At 26.4% G+C, this 15188-nt stretch overlaps 1 protein-coding gene across 1 annotated transcript in view; it reads right to left on the bottom strand.

Annotated features, from left to right (window-relative positions):
- Positions 1–395: 395 nt before the first annotated feature.
- The window catches only part of LOC117175890 (importin-7), a 54759-nt gene continuing 39966 nt past the window's right edge, over positions 396–15188 (bottom strand). The window contains exons 16-19 of the mRNA XM_033365715.1: positions 13535–13740; positions 6814–7089; positions 3905–4048; positions 396–1389 (exon numbers count right to left, since the gene is read on the bottom strand). Of these exons, the coding sequence (XP_033221606.1) occupies positions 1322–1389; positions 3905–4048; positions 6814–7089; positions 13535–13740 (694 nt within the window). The 3' untranslated portion in view covers positions 396–1321. The remainder of the gene's footprint in view (positions 1390–3904; positions 4049–6813; positions 7090–13534; positions 13741–15188) is intronic.

The raw sequence follows: 15188 nt of genomic DNA, 5'->3' as shown, positions 1-15188 counted from the left end.
AAGACGAAAATTATTACAAATAGCTACGGAAAGACTGAATTGTTCTCGAAACTCTACATTAATCGCAAACGCCAAAAAGTCATTTTATTCAAAAAGGTCATAGCTCAGAACACTTCTTAAGTTTCAGGCTTAAACATTCTTCTATAAACAAAAAAGAAGCGTTCTTAGCAACAAAAAAAATGCGTGAGGCTCGCCATAGTGAAGAAAATCTCTTGAGCTTTCGAATATTTGATTAAACTTTATTCTTCATGCAAGAAAATCCTCATTTTGTATCGATGTAATTTCTTCTCTAGGACGATTTTGCGATTGCAACAGAGCGTCTACTACTCTATAACTACTAAATTTTTCTATGTGAAGTGAAGTCTGGTCCTTTGGGAAAAGTAGGACGATTTCTGTTGCTGATTATGAGACGGTATTTTTATTTATTTTTTGACGACGGTGTAACAAAACGAGTTTCTGATACGCAAAAGACAATTCACTCTTCAATCACCAGTCAATAAGGACTTGGGAAACTTATCGACCATTTTCCTTTTTTTTCTGTTTCTTTTTTTTTTTTTTTAATTCGTTCGCTTTTTCACAATTAATTCTAGCTTGGTAATCGAAGAGTCAACGAGTGCAAGAGACGCAGATAAAGCATTTAAGACGTATCTACAGAGTAAAAAGTTTAAATTACAATTCTTGCCGTTCAGTTCGTACTTTTGTATTTCGTGTTTTCGAAACATGCGTTGCCATATAGTATGATCCAAGTTTACAGTACACGTAGCACTTTGAATTAGATGTAAATGGCTCATTGGACATTGGATTAAAAACAGTAAGTAGTCTGTTCTATTCTTGTTAAATTTAATTTTCTAAAACAAAATGCGCACTCACCACGAAACAAAGAATCACAGAAAATACACTTTGTGTTGTTTTCTTGTTGTTTAAAAAGTATACGTTTATCGTACAAATCAAAAATAGTATAATAGTTTACAAAAAAGCGCATCCATTCGATTGGAAGCAATGCTACTTGAGAATTAACGTGATTATAATTTTTGGATCTTTTGTACAACAAAGTGTGGAATCATCATGCGATTGTGAATTGCAGAAGCTGATTTTATTGTTTCAACCAATCGTATGAGATTGCATAGACGACTTTCAGAACAATACAAATTAGTCCGACCGTCTTCGTAATGTACATTTAGTTTACACAAAAATAGTAAATAGGAAATGCTATACGACTTCCTAAGTGATCGTATTAACAGTTGTATCTTACCATCGTACAATTTAGTTTACTTTATAATTTTTTTACTTACTTAGTCTACAATTAAAACTTCGTAATTCTTTATCGACCCAACGGCGTTCCCCCAAAATTGAACGAGGTGGGCACAGTCTGGGAATGAAAGGCGTAACCTGAAATAATAGTAAATTCAGAATAAATCGACATTTTTATTTCTCTTCGATGACCAAAATTCTAAATTAACTACGAAATTAGTTTAAATTAAAAAAAATAAAATACAATAGCAAGAATCTAATTATCAAATTTAGACAAAACTAGGGTATCCAACGATTTCCAGGAACAACATTCAAGGTCTTTTCCAGGTAAAGAAATCAAGATGAAACGTTTCATTTCTTTACTGGACAATCATTTCTAAATAAAGCAGAATTATCAATAAACAAATCCTGAATTTTTCGCGAACATAAGCCTTCCTTTCGAAATCTTTCGAAATATTTTTGTATCTTTGTAATCTTTAAAATCATAAAAAAATTAATCTTTGTGAATTCGTTGAAATCTTTAGAAGTACATATTTAAAATCTTTATAAAATCTTGAGCTTTCTGTGAAATATTTTTAAAATGTTTTAAAATTTTTGACATCTTTGTGAATTCGCTGACATCTTTTGAAGTATTTAAAATCTTTATAAAATCTTTGAAATATTTGTGAAATCTTTTGAAAAATTCTCAAATTTTTTGAAACATTTTAATATTACTTCAAAACTTTGAAATCCTTATAAATTCTTTGAAATAATTGTGAAATCTTTCCTACAACTATAGTAATTATTTAAAATAACTAGAATATTTAAAACTTTTGTGACATATTTTGAAATTTTCTAAAAAATATGTACTTGTTTAAAATCATCGAAATTTTTTCTGTTTTGGCATACTGTACCATTTTTGAAATCTTTTAAAATCCTTATAAATTATTCTAAATAGTTGTCAAATCTTTTGTAATCATTTGAAACCATTCAAATATTGAAATTTTTCGTGAAATCTTGTAAATTATTCTAAAATTTTGAAATTATTAAAAATCTTTGAAATGTTTGGAAATGATTGAAATCGATGTACTGTGCCCTTTTTGAAATCTTAAAAATTTTAGTATTCGTTTCACATACATCTCTATGAAATTTTGATGAAATCTTTTGTAATCTTCTAAACAAATTTTAAAACATTAAAAATCTTTAAAATTTTCTGAAATCTTACAAATATGATTTACTGTAAACTTTTTAAAATCTTTTAAATCCTCGAAATCTTTATGAAATATTTGGAAAAGCTTTGAAATCTGTTGAAAGCTTCTAAACAACCTTGAAATCGTTTAAAATGTTTTGAAATCTGATGCACTGTACCCTTTTTAAATCATTGAATTTAACATTTTTATGAAATTTTTAAAATATTTGTGAAATCTTTTATATTCATTTGAATCTATTAAAATATTTTTAATTTTTGTGAAAACTTTTAAGATTTTGGTAAAACCTTTGAAATCTTTTTGAAACTTTATGATTTGTTTTTAATCTTTATAAAATCGTTGAAATATTTGCGAAATCTTACTTTAATCTTTAATCTTTGAAATCTAGTGTAATATACCATTCTTAAAATCTTCTACAATCTTTTCAAATCATAAAATATTTTTAAAGCTTTAAAATCTTTGTGAATTGTTTATTAAAACTTTGAAATCTTCTAAACAAACCTCAAATCGTTTTAAATCTTTAAAATGTTTTGAAATCTTTGAAATCTGGTGCACTGTATCCTTTTTAAATCATTGAATTTAACATTTGTATGAAATTTTTAAAATATTTGTGAAATCTTTTGTATTTATTTGAAATTATTAAAATATTAAAAAAAAATTTTATTTTGGCAAAATCTGTGAAATCCTTGAAATATTTTATGAATTTTTTTTTAATCTTTATGAAATCGTTGAAATATTTGTGTAATATACCTTTTTCGTAATCTTCTACAACCTTTTGAAATCATATAAAATATTTGAAATGTTTTGAAATCTTTGACGTCTGGTGTACTGTACACTTTTTAAAATATTTAAAATCCTTGAAATCTTTTAAAAGTTTAAAAAGTCTTTCTAATCTTGTCTATGCCTCTGCCTTTTTAAAACCCTTAAATCCCTTTTAAGTCTTTGAAATTCGTTAACTCTTTTTAAAATGTTCAAAATCCTTTTAAATATTATGAAAGCTTTGAAATATTTTGAATTATTTTGTAACCTTTTCAAAACTGGTGTATACTAAAAAACCGAACGGTCAACCTCTCGAAAACTGTTTTTAAACAAAACAAAATTATATTATAATATTTAAATTTAAGTATAAAATTCTTTGAAATAAAAAGAAAACAAGGAATCTAACAATTAAAATTTTTTTTAAAGTCATGAATGTCTTCATTCAAATTAAAAAATTAACATTAAAAATAAGAAAAGAAGAAGCAGGAAACCTCTAAATCCCTTTCCTTCTTATTTTCTTTAAATAAAAATTGAATTAAAGGATAATCAAAATAACAAATTCATTTCGAGAATTAGAGAAAAGTTCTCACAATGTTTTCATAAAGCAATCTGTTAATTTATTCGAAAAAGGATCAATAAATTAACTTACTTATTCAGAAAACGAATCTATATCAACTATAAAAAATAATAAAAAATGCTGTTCTTACCACCACTCTGTTCAATTCGTTTGCTTTCTAATGCAGCTTTGCGCTGATCCGCCAACAAAATAATTTCTTGAAGAGTCTTTTGTTGTTCAGCTGTTAAATGGTTCGTAAGGGCTGTGTACCAATTTTGGTCTGTTTTTTCAATATCTAAACAAAATAACAATAACAAATTTACAAAGTCCAAAATTGTAAGAAATATCGTTACGGGTTAGTCACTCAATCGAAAAACATTCCTCGCTTTCTATGTTTTCCCCAGTCATTTAAATTGTCGATAATTTTAAATTTCTGAAATTTGAAACTAAACTTTAAGAAACCGTTTCTCAAAAAGGGACCTAATATATATTCTCTACTGAATTCTTCAATACGCTATCAATATATGAATAATATACAATTAATGTTTAAATCCATTCAAATATTTCGCATTTTTTAAAAACAAAAGACTCGGAATATATATACAATTTCGCCAGTTTATTATAAACAATGTTTTTTCAGTTTCTAGAGATTCAATTGATATTTTTAATTGCGAAAGCTTATTTAACAAATTATATTAATAGATATTCTTAAATATATTAGCACCGTCAATAAATTAAATAATACTAAAAACATCATTAATAATTTTTTGAAACTGTCTCTTAAAGTTCAGGAATTTGAACAATACAATGTAAACATTTTTTTATTTGATCATTGTATACTTAAAATGCAATGCATATCTATGCAAAATTAATGTGGGTGCTATATTAAACCACGTCAACTTCTTAACTTTCGAATTAAAAATATTGAATTATCAACAAGTTAGCTTAAGTTTTTAACAAATAGCTGCATTTTCAATCCAATAGTTGAATTTTCAACTGAAAAAGATCACCTTTTAACCAAATAGTTGAATTTTGAACGAGAAAAAGATAAGTTTTCAGCCAAAAAATGGAAGTTAAATTTTCAGTTAAAAAATTTAATTTCCACAACAAAAATTGTCAACCAAAGTAATGAATTTTTATCTAAAGATCATAAACCTTCAACCGGAATGGATGAATTTTAAACCAAAAAAGATTATTTTATAACAAAAGAGTTTAACATTCAATTTAGAAGTATTATTTTCAACCAAAATGATGAATTTTTAAAGAAGAAGATTAACTTTCTACCAAAAAGACGGGTTTTCAACAAAATACATGAATTTTCAGCGAAACAGTTGAATCTGCCTGCTAAAAAGTCAAATTTTGAAATAAACAGTTGAACTATTATGTGAAATTAGGAATCTTTAAGTGGGGTATTTGAATTTTCAACTGAAAAGATGAATGATCTATTAAGAAGAATTTTTCCAAAAAAGAGGATTTTTAAACAAAATACATGAATTTTGAACTAAAAAGCATAAATTGTCAACCAAAAATTGAATAGTTAAATTTTTATTTAAAAAAATAATAATGTACAACCAAAGATATGAATTTTCAACTAAGATGATGGAATAACATTCAACTGGCAATAGTTGATTTTTAAACCAAAAAGATGGAAGTTTCAACCACGAAAATTAATTTTTAGCAAAAAGGACGAATTTTCAACTAAAAAAGATAATTTGTCAACCAAAAATTAAACAGCTAAATTTTTAGTTAAAGAAATTAATGTTCAACAAAAGGAATGCATTTTGAACAAAATTGATAGAATATTCAACTCGAATTGTTACATTTTCAATAAAAAAAATTAATGTTAAACAAAAAAAAAATTCCAATGAAGCAGTTGAAGTTTTAAATGGAATAGTTAAACTTTCTGTAAAAAAAAAAAAACAATTTTCAGCTAAAGAAACAACGAATTCTCAACAAAAAAGCTCATTTTTCAAACAAAGGCAAAACATTTAGTACTTGATATTTCAACCAAGAAAGATATAAATTTTTTATCAAAAAAATTTGAATTCAACCAAAAATAAAATGGTTCAATTTTCAGTTAAAAAAACTAATTTTAAACAAAAAAAACGGATTTTCAGCAAAATAGTTCAATGCAGTCATATAAAGCTACTATTACAAATAAAGAATTATTGTTATTCAATTTTATATTGCAATTAAAAAAAGGAGGTTCTCGAAAAAATTCCCTGACAATTCAAGGTTTTTCAGATAGAGTAGACCCCCTGAAAAAGTATGATGATTGTCGAAAAAAGATCTAAGGAATCTTTAAAATGTCCGCTGACATTGAGAAATTAAAAAATAGCTTCCGATAGAAATGGGGCAGGCCTAATCATAAAGCAGAAAATAATTTCCACCATGTGAAAGTACGATAATTTTATAAAATAGAAAAACACATACAATGAATCAAAATATCCTTCAGTAAAGAAAAATCTGGTTCATGACCTGTATTTCATTGCCAAAAACAATATAATTATCATAAAAATAAACCAAAAAATTCGGTAAACGTCACTCGAAAAAGAGGATAAAATACGGTTAAAAGGCTTCATAAGATTTTAATTTTTATCCAATAGTTTTTAAATCATAAATATTATGTCAAAAATAAATAGAAGGAAATTAGTGAGTAGTAAAGACCACGGAAAACTATGTTTAATTTCCCAAACAGACATAAATAAAATATAAACTTTTTCGTAAACGCGACATATAAAAGTTTATTAGTCCTAATTTAAAATATATATGTGAATATTAATTTTAATTCACGTCAATTCACTTTTTTTGATTTTTCTCGAAATCGAGATATTAGCAGTTAGGCCCCTTTTTGACAAACGGCTTTAATTAAAGAATGATGATCATTGTCAGGTTACATATAAAGTGAATAGATAGTTTTGTCTATTAAAAATTCAAAAAGTTTCCAGTAAAATAAATTCACTGGCCCTGCCTTGTTTTTGCTCATTCAATTCTTGAAAAATTTTGTTTTCGGCCCATTGACAACCCCGTGTGCATGAAAATAATGCTAAGTCCACCTACTTTGCATAATTTCTTTAAAAACGACATATTCATCTTGGTTCGTGTCGTCTGAGTCTAAAGGTGTAATATAAGTCTCAAGAGCAGTCTCTTCGTTTGCTTCGTATTCGGAATCCTCCTCGTCGTCCTCGTCAGATTTGTGGTCTCCGAGTCCGTCCTGGATGTAAGAACCCACGTTGAAACCATGTTGAGCCGAGCCTTTAGACACTTTTTCTTGAAGCTTTTCCAAGTATTCTTGACTAGCGTCGTCGATTTCGTCTTCGTCCGACGACAGGACTTCTACCAAAGATTTTAGGTCATTAATTAAAAATAGGAGTTGACTATTGGGAATGGTTAAACTTCGATACACCACCTGGTGATAAAAATCCGAACTAGAAAGAATAAGTATAATTTTTAAAGATGTATTTTAATTTGTGCATGAAAGTGTTTTAACGATTTTTGTTGTGAAGTTTAAAGTACTGAGTGGATACTAAAAATAAGTCTTTATCGGAACCAAAGAGGTGTAGATGAAATTTACATTATCTAAATTAAAAGATCTTTTTTTACAGAAATATTTTTCTAACAAAACAAAACTAAAAGAACAATTGTTGTTCTATTTATTGTGATTTTCAAAGACAGTGAATTAATTTTTTGAATGGAAATTTGATAAATTTATAGGAAAAAATCTTCCACTTTAATACGTTTTTAATTTTAGATTTTAATTCTTCGGTGTACATTTTATTTTAAAGAGTTTTAAAATGCAGTTTTAAAGACTTGATCCATTAAACATTTAAGGCGTTTGAAATCGAAGATTTTAGATCAAAAACATTTTTGGTTGATCAACTGCGAATATAAATTAATAATGATTTTAAAAATTGAACTGTTAGTTAAGATTTAAAAAGTGAATAATAATTAATTTTACAAGACTATTCGAAATCAAAATTTCCAGTTTTCTAACGTTAAAAATTATGGAAACTATTTTTAAAAATTTAATTAAGAGCAATAAGAATGACTTAATATTTAGAAATATCTGACTCATTATTTAAAATCAAAGAAGTTGAAGAAATATTAAGAAACTTTGAAAAAAATTCAATTTAAAACTTGTAATGATTTGAAATAATGTACACAAAGTGTCTACGTGTACCGACAAAATCCGACTATTAGTAACAAAATTTCGGCGTAAATAGCCCACGACCTAATTTAAAAACAAATATAAATTTTGGCAGATGTCAAACACAAAATTTAAACGCTTTTTAAGAATTGTGAATGGCTTCAGAAGATTAAAAAAGATTTCCTATGCAAATTGAAAATGATTTTTATTTTGAAAAGATAATTTTGAGTGATTAATCAAAAAGACTTAGAAAGATTTACAAAATTATCAAAAAATGAATGTGGAAGATTTCAAGGAAATTTGTTTAATTTGGCAGAAATAAAAAAAATATATAAAAAATTGGATTCATTTTAAAGGATGTTTAAAAGTTCTGAAATAATTTCAAAAATAATAAAAAAATTGAAAAAATGTAAACAACATGCAGAAGTTTCAAGAATTTCGAATAAGATTTGAAAGCATTTTCAGGATTTTTTAACCATTTAAAATATAAATAATTTAATTTTTAATTTAAAAAGTCTTCGGTTTATGAAAAAAAATGTAATCGTTCAATTTTTAATATTTCTGGCTTAAAATTGCTTTAAATGATATAATTTTGAAATTTTTGTAATTCATTGATTGATTCTTCAATTTAGAATTTAGAGCATTGCAAATTTTTTATAAGTGTACATTATTGAATTTAAAAAATTCCAAACTTCAATTTTAAAAGTTTGAAATTCAAGAACTCCACTTTACATTTTTTATACATTAATTAAAGTTTATTTAAACTTGAATTCATTGCAACTTAAACGAAATAGTGAAATAAGTGTTATTTTGTTTTGTAAACCTATTTGACAAAAATGTATTTTTTTACTGTATAAGATGGATATTCAATCTAAAACTATTTGTTTTTGATGAATATTTGTTTTTAGCATTTAATCATTGTTTTATACTTCACAAAACTATCGTAAAAACCCTTTTATGGAAAAATTAATTTACATCTTTAAAATTATACCTACTCTTTCTAGTTCCAGTTTTCGACACCAGGTGGCGAAATGGTAGCCCACCATTCCTAACAAAGAATGTAATTGGTAAAATTGTATTTAAATCAAATGTTTTTTCGTTATTTGAATTTATTTGATAGTTTTTGTATAATAATGAAATTATATTTTTATAATGGAAAGTTTTTTCTTCTTCAAATCATGGATTATTCTTGTATTAATTGATTAACTTATTGTGTGTAAAGACTGTTAAATAAGAAACTTTGTTCAATTTCATAATGTAAAAATAGTATTATATTTTTCATTTGCTAAACAAGCATACCTATAAAAATATAATAATTATGAATAATGAAACTTATACTTTAACAGTAATTACCTTTGAAATATTAGCATTATTACCATTAAAGCGGAAAGATTAAAAAAAGTACGATTCTATTTTTAAGATAACTTTCCTCTTTAAAAAGGGATTAAGTTTGAAGTGTAAAGCAATCGAATTTATCAAAAAACGGGGGGGGGGGGATAAACATGTATTTTTACATGTTGAAAAGAACAAACAATCTTTTTATAAGAAATATTACATTTTAAAATAATTTTCAATGATTTTTCAATTACTTCTGCCATTATATAATATACATTTTTTTAATTGGATATACTTAGGACTTTGGAAATACATTAAAAAATGTAGGAGAAAAAATAAAATTAGTTAAATACACCAATACAATTTATATGCTCAATTGAGCAAAGTAAAAATGCTAAGATTAATGGAATTATTTGAGCTGAAGGGCAACAATTTGTGGGTTGACAACCAAAACAAGTAAAGAAAAAAATTGAAAATCGGGTTAAATCTTCTGTTCTCGTTTTTAAATTTATAATTTAAAATAAAAAATAAAAAAATGCCTGCCTTATTTAGAATTTTCTGAAAATGTACATAAACATTGTTTTTTGGATTAGTTTTTTTTCTTTCTGTTCATAAAAAGCCCCAAAATCGCAAAAAAATGAAATCCCAAAAATCCTAAATCATAACAAAAGCTTTTTTCAGAAAAAGCAAAATGATAAAATGTTCCGTCAGTTTAAGCTGAATAAATTTCCGGTTAAACATTCAACTGTTTTTAAAGGTGCTTTTTTTTACTGAGCAAACAAAATTATTTAAAAATTTCATTTTTTTTTATTATTATTTATTAGTAAAAAGCTGTAAACATAAAAAATTTGTCATAATTTTTGAATGGAAATGAGATATTTTGAATTTGAAATAGTTCAATTTTACTGATTAAAAATTTTTTCACTTTTGTCGAATGCCAACCCACAAGTTTTTTTTCCCTCAGTTCAAACGATTTGAATTTTTTATCATTTCCAATCCACCCTGCTCTTCAGTGCTCTGAAACTCAAATTAAAAATTGATTTAAGTGCTATAATTGCTTTAATTATTGTTTAAGAAAGGGTACACTTACTAATTTCAGAGAATTTTTCGCACAATATAAAAATTGTATTTTCAAATATCGTATATTTAAAGAGAAAAGGGGAAGTTTTTTGAGAATTGGAGAAAAGGGGAATTTCAAGAAAAAAAGGGAAACTAAGAAAAAAAGGTGAAGATTGTGCGTCTACTCTGAAAAGAAGAAACAATATTTTTATAAGAAATTGTGTAGTTTTTAAATAATGCTAAATGATTTCTGCCATTGAAGAATTAATTTTTTTCAATTGGATACACTTAGGTCAAAAGGGTTACTTACACTTGCAATCTTATGCAATCCCATACAATCTTTTATAAACCCTTGCGATCACCGCTTACGAAAAAATATTATAAGAAATTTAGTATAAAGACTATAATGATTTTCCTATAATAATTTTCTTAAAATTTTTTCGAAATTCTACAAAAATTATTATAGAAAATCACTATAAGAAAATCAAAATCATGCTAAGAAAATCATTATATGAAATTCAGTGCCGAAATAAAGAATATTATAATATTGAAAGAATTGATGCAAAAAAAGCCAGAAAGTACAAAAGAATAATGAAAAAATGATTTGCTTATACATTTAACGAAGGATTTCAAAAAATTTCAAAGGATTTTAAAGATTTCTAAACATATCAGGAGATTTTAAAGGGATTCTAAAGTAAATATTTCAATCATTTTCAGGGGCCTTGGACAGATTTGAAGGTTTTTAAAAGAATTTTAAATGATTTAAGGATTTCCAAACATTTCCACGGATTTCAAGAGATATAAAAAATTGCAAGGGATTTCAAAGAATTTCCAAAAGTTTGAAGGAATTTCTAGTGAACTTTGCACAATAAAATAAATTAAATTTTAAGATATTTCAAGGAATTTCACAAGGTATAAAGAACTTCCCAAAGTTCTCTAGAGGATGTTAAAAGGATTTCAAGTGATATAAAAATTGCAAGGGATTTCAAAGAATATTAAAGGATTTCTAGAGATTTTAAGGTATTTCAAGAGATTTAGAAGATTTTTAGGAATTTCAGGAGATACAAAATTCATATTTTTTCAATTCATTTTTACGTTTTCCAAACATTTTAATTTTAAGGAATTCTAAGGGATTTCAATTAGATACGTATTAAAAATTCTAAGGAAAACATTTCAAGGAATTTCACAAGATACAAAAAGAATTTTCTTAAAATTTAAATTAATTTATTTATTTAAAGGTAGGACGTGACAGATATCACATTCCCTTAATATAGTACAATTCTCCAACTAAAAATCGATATAATAGAATTAAAAAACGACTAAAACATTTCGCAGAATAGTGAGTTTTGTAGCATGACGTCGCGGTCACACTGGGGATAAGTAGCCGTGTTAGAAAGGTTATCATTGTTCTTGAAATAGGGGGTGCAAACAACTTGTTGAAGAAAATATTCTAAATGTAAAACTAAGTTATGAAGGTTTGAATAGTCATATTTTTCAACTGTAGAATGTATTTTCTATTAAGGAACCTACCCCGGGTGTCCCTCGCCGGCTTTAATTATGACCCCCTACACACGACAAAAATAATGAAAAGTAAGGCAAAGTTCAAGGGAAAACACTGAAAAAATATATGTTATTCAACAGAACAAAAGAAAGTTGATTTGATTTTGCATTTTTTTGAAAACTCATATTGTAGGGGGTTTATCATATTACACACTCGATCATAAGTATACATATTTGCAACTTGCGGTTTTGAAGAAACTGTGTGTATTGGGGATTTTTGGGATCGCTGAGTCAAAATTCACAATGGCGAATCCAATATGTCTGATCAAAATTTTTTTTAATTTATTGGAGTTTTAAAAAAGTCAGTAACCTATACTGCGCTATTTTGGGGGATGTTTCAACTCCTTAAATCGTTAATTGACCGTTAAGAAAAAATACGTGTCGTTTCTTTTTTAGTAGACTACGAACATATAGTCGCCCTACAGTTACAGTACGCCATGTCCCTCAAATTTCAAACTGAGAAAATAAGGCTCAAAGTTTAACAATAATATTACTCTACAAAAACGTTATCGAATGTCAAAATAAGTTTTTCGATAAAAAAATGTACGATCAAGAATATATTAGTACAAATTTTAATACTAATATGAATGTATTTTAGCTGATGTGGAAAACTGATATTGGACATGGCGTAATATGAGATTCCAAAATTTCATTTTTTCTCAGAATTACAGTACGCCATGCCCACAAAATATTTATAAATGATATTTATAAATTAATAATGAACTTTTTAAGTAAAAAGTTGAACAGAATGATAGTTTACATTACTCTGTTGTATTACATGCCTGGAATTAGATGAGTTTTTTGCAAATTATTGAATTTTGAGTAATATTCCTTGAGTTACTTTCAAGGTTAATTATATATTTGAACATTGTTATTTTTCAAATTGAACTTGGGTTATCCATATAAAATATGCACTACGAAGTTAGCATTTTTTCACTTATAGCAATGCAAAAAAGGACATGGCGTAATATAATTCTAATTTTTAATTAACGTTACTATTTTAATTAATAATTGTAACAGCTGATGAAATAAATTTCAGGGGAAATTTTATTAAACAAAGTTTAACACTTACAGACCCTACAAATAATAATAGTTCAAAAATTTCAAAAAATGGACATGGCGTAGTATAACTCTAGGGCGACGATATATCAAAATCATGAAATTTAGCGAGGGGTACCTTTCTTCTCAGTTATGTTCCATTCTTTTATCGATTGAATAACTTTCAGTTTCACAAAATACAATCAACTGTTCGAAATTTGAGGTCATAGTAACCGATCTGATACACTTGAAAAAAAAACTTAAAAAAAAATTTTTAAATACTTTCTCGAAAAAGTTGTCTGCATTCCCATGGCACCATACTAAAATACTCAGGTCAAACCAACGCGGGCTTTCCGCTCTTCGGGGCCTCTTTTTTAATTGGTCAGCCACTGACGCGGGCGTGACCGCACAGCCCGTACAGGGTCCGTGGTGGGAGGTGAAAAGTTCAAATAAGTGCGTGAAGGGGGGTTCAAATAAGTGGAAGTTTACTGTATTTAATTTGTATAGATTCAACCAATTTTTGTTAACAGTTTTACTTAAATCCTAAATAGTTTAGTTTAAAATTAGTCAAATTTAAAAAGATCAAAATAATTACTTAAATGCTTGAATTAGTTAATAAACGAACCAATGAAGAAAACTTACCCTCGTCAATGTCGGTTTCCTCCTCGTCATTTTCGTCGTCCTCGCCTTCCGCAACTTTCGCCGCATACGCTCGTTTCAATCCATCAAACAGCAAAATTAAGGAAGGAATAATTTGTCGAGAACACTCGTTCACTGCAGCTGGTCTTGCAGGGCCCATACTGATCAAAGTACAAAGACCCAGGACACAAAGTTTTCTATCGTGTAACCTGTGCAATATTTTTCATTTAAGATATCATTCAGACATACGTATATTTATTTAAATGAAATCCTTTTTAATTGGATACGAAAGGTTGATCACTCTTGAAATATGGTGTACAAGCCTAGTGAAATCTTGATACTTATTGTGAAATCTCTCAGAGATCTATGCACAATCTTTGAAATCCTTGTGCAAGGTGGCTGTTTTAATAGAGTAAGAATTTCCGGTCATTTCCTGGTTTGCAACCATTTTTTACGGTCATTCAAATTACAAAATTCGAACTCTTAAGCCTGCATTTTTTTCATTTGAAGTAATAAATACTAAACTGAAAATTTCAGAAATCAATGTGGTATACTCTTTTGATTTCAATACTTTTAAAATTAAAGCTTAAAAATGGTTAATTTAAAAAAGAATTTATTTTAACACACAATAATAAAAAGACAATAAACTGCAAAATTAAAAATCATAAACTTTTATAAATTGAGCAGTTCAAATATTTCTTGTTAACAAATATAAATTTACATTACGCCATGATTTTCAAAGCTCCAACTTGAAGAATAAACCAATAAAATTGTAAATTTTCAAAATGATATAATTTTCAGAAATTCTAAGTTAAAGAGATTAAACATTGAACGATTTTAAGTTTTGTTTAAAATTAAACTTTTTTAAAATTAAAAGTTAAATGATTTTAATTTCAAGTGGTTTGAAATCAATAATTTTTCAATTTTAAAGTATAAATAACAATTGCTCAATTGTTATTTATACCAAAAAATTCCATAAGTTCACTCACAAATTAAAAAATCAACAAAATGAAACAACTCAAATTCCAAATGTTTAAAGTTTAAATTAAGCATTCTGAGATGTTAACGATTCAAGGCTTTCTATTTGAAATAATTCAGTTTCAAATTGTTTAATTTTAAACACTTGATTTAAAAAGGTTAATTTCAAATTAATAGTAAAATATTCCTAAATTATCAACAAATTTTTTATTACAAAATTTAAAATTGCATAGGTTAAAAATAGAATACTGTAGGACGAAATAATATTTTAATATAATTTCGAAATAAAAACATTCTTTTATTATAAAAAATGTTGTATTTTGAAATATTTCAATTTTTAATTGTTGATGTCTTCAAAATGAAGACCTAAAATGGAAAATTTTTTATGGAAAATATTTTAGAATTAAGCATTACAAACTGAACAATTTCATAAAGGGAAAAGTTAAAAAAGTAAAATTGATTATATATTATATTATGTGATATGAAATTTCTGATATTGAAAGTGATTGGATAGATTTTTCTTCTAAAAATGTACCAAGTTCACGTGAAAAAATAAGCTTATTTTAATTTCCCAGTTTTTCCGGTCTACAAAAATTCCCAATTACCCGGTCCAGAGATCAACCTATGAAATCTTTGAAAATGAAAATCTTTGAAAGTACAGCAATGTGAAAGTTGTACT

Source organism: Belonocnema kinseyi, chromosome 7 (genome assembly GCF_010883055.1).
Source record: "Belonocnema kinseyi isolate 2016_QV_RU_SX_M_011 chromosome 7, B_treatae_v1, whole genome shotgun sequence".
In the NCBI taxonomy this organism is placed as follows: Eukaryota; Metazoa; Arthropoda; class Insecta; order Hymenoptera; family Cynipidae; genus Belonocnema; species Belonocnema kinseyi.
Note: the sequence above shows the minus strand (reverse complement) of the source record. Positions and strands in the feature narration are given on the sequence as shown.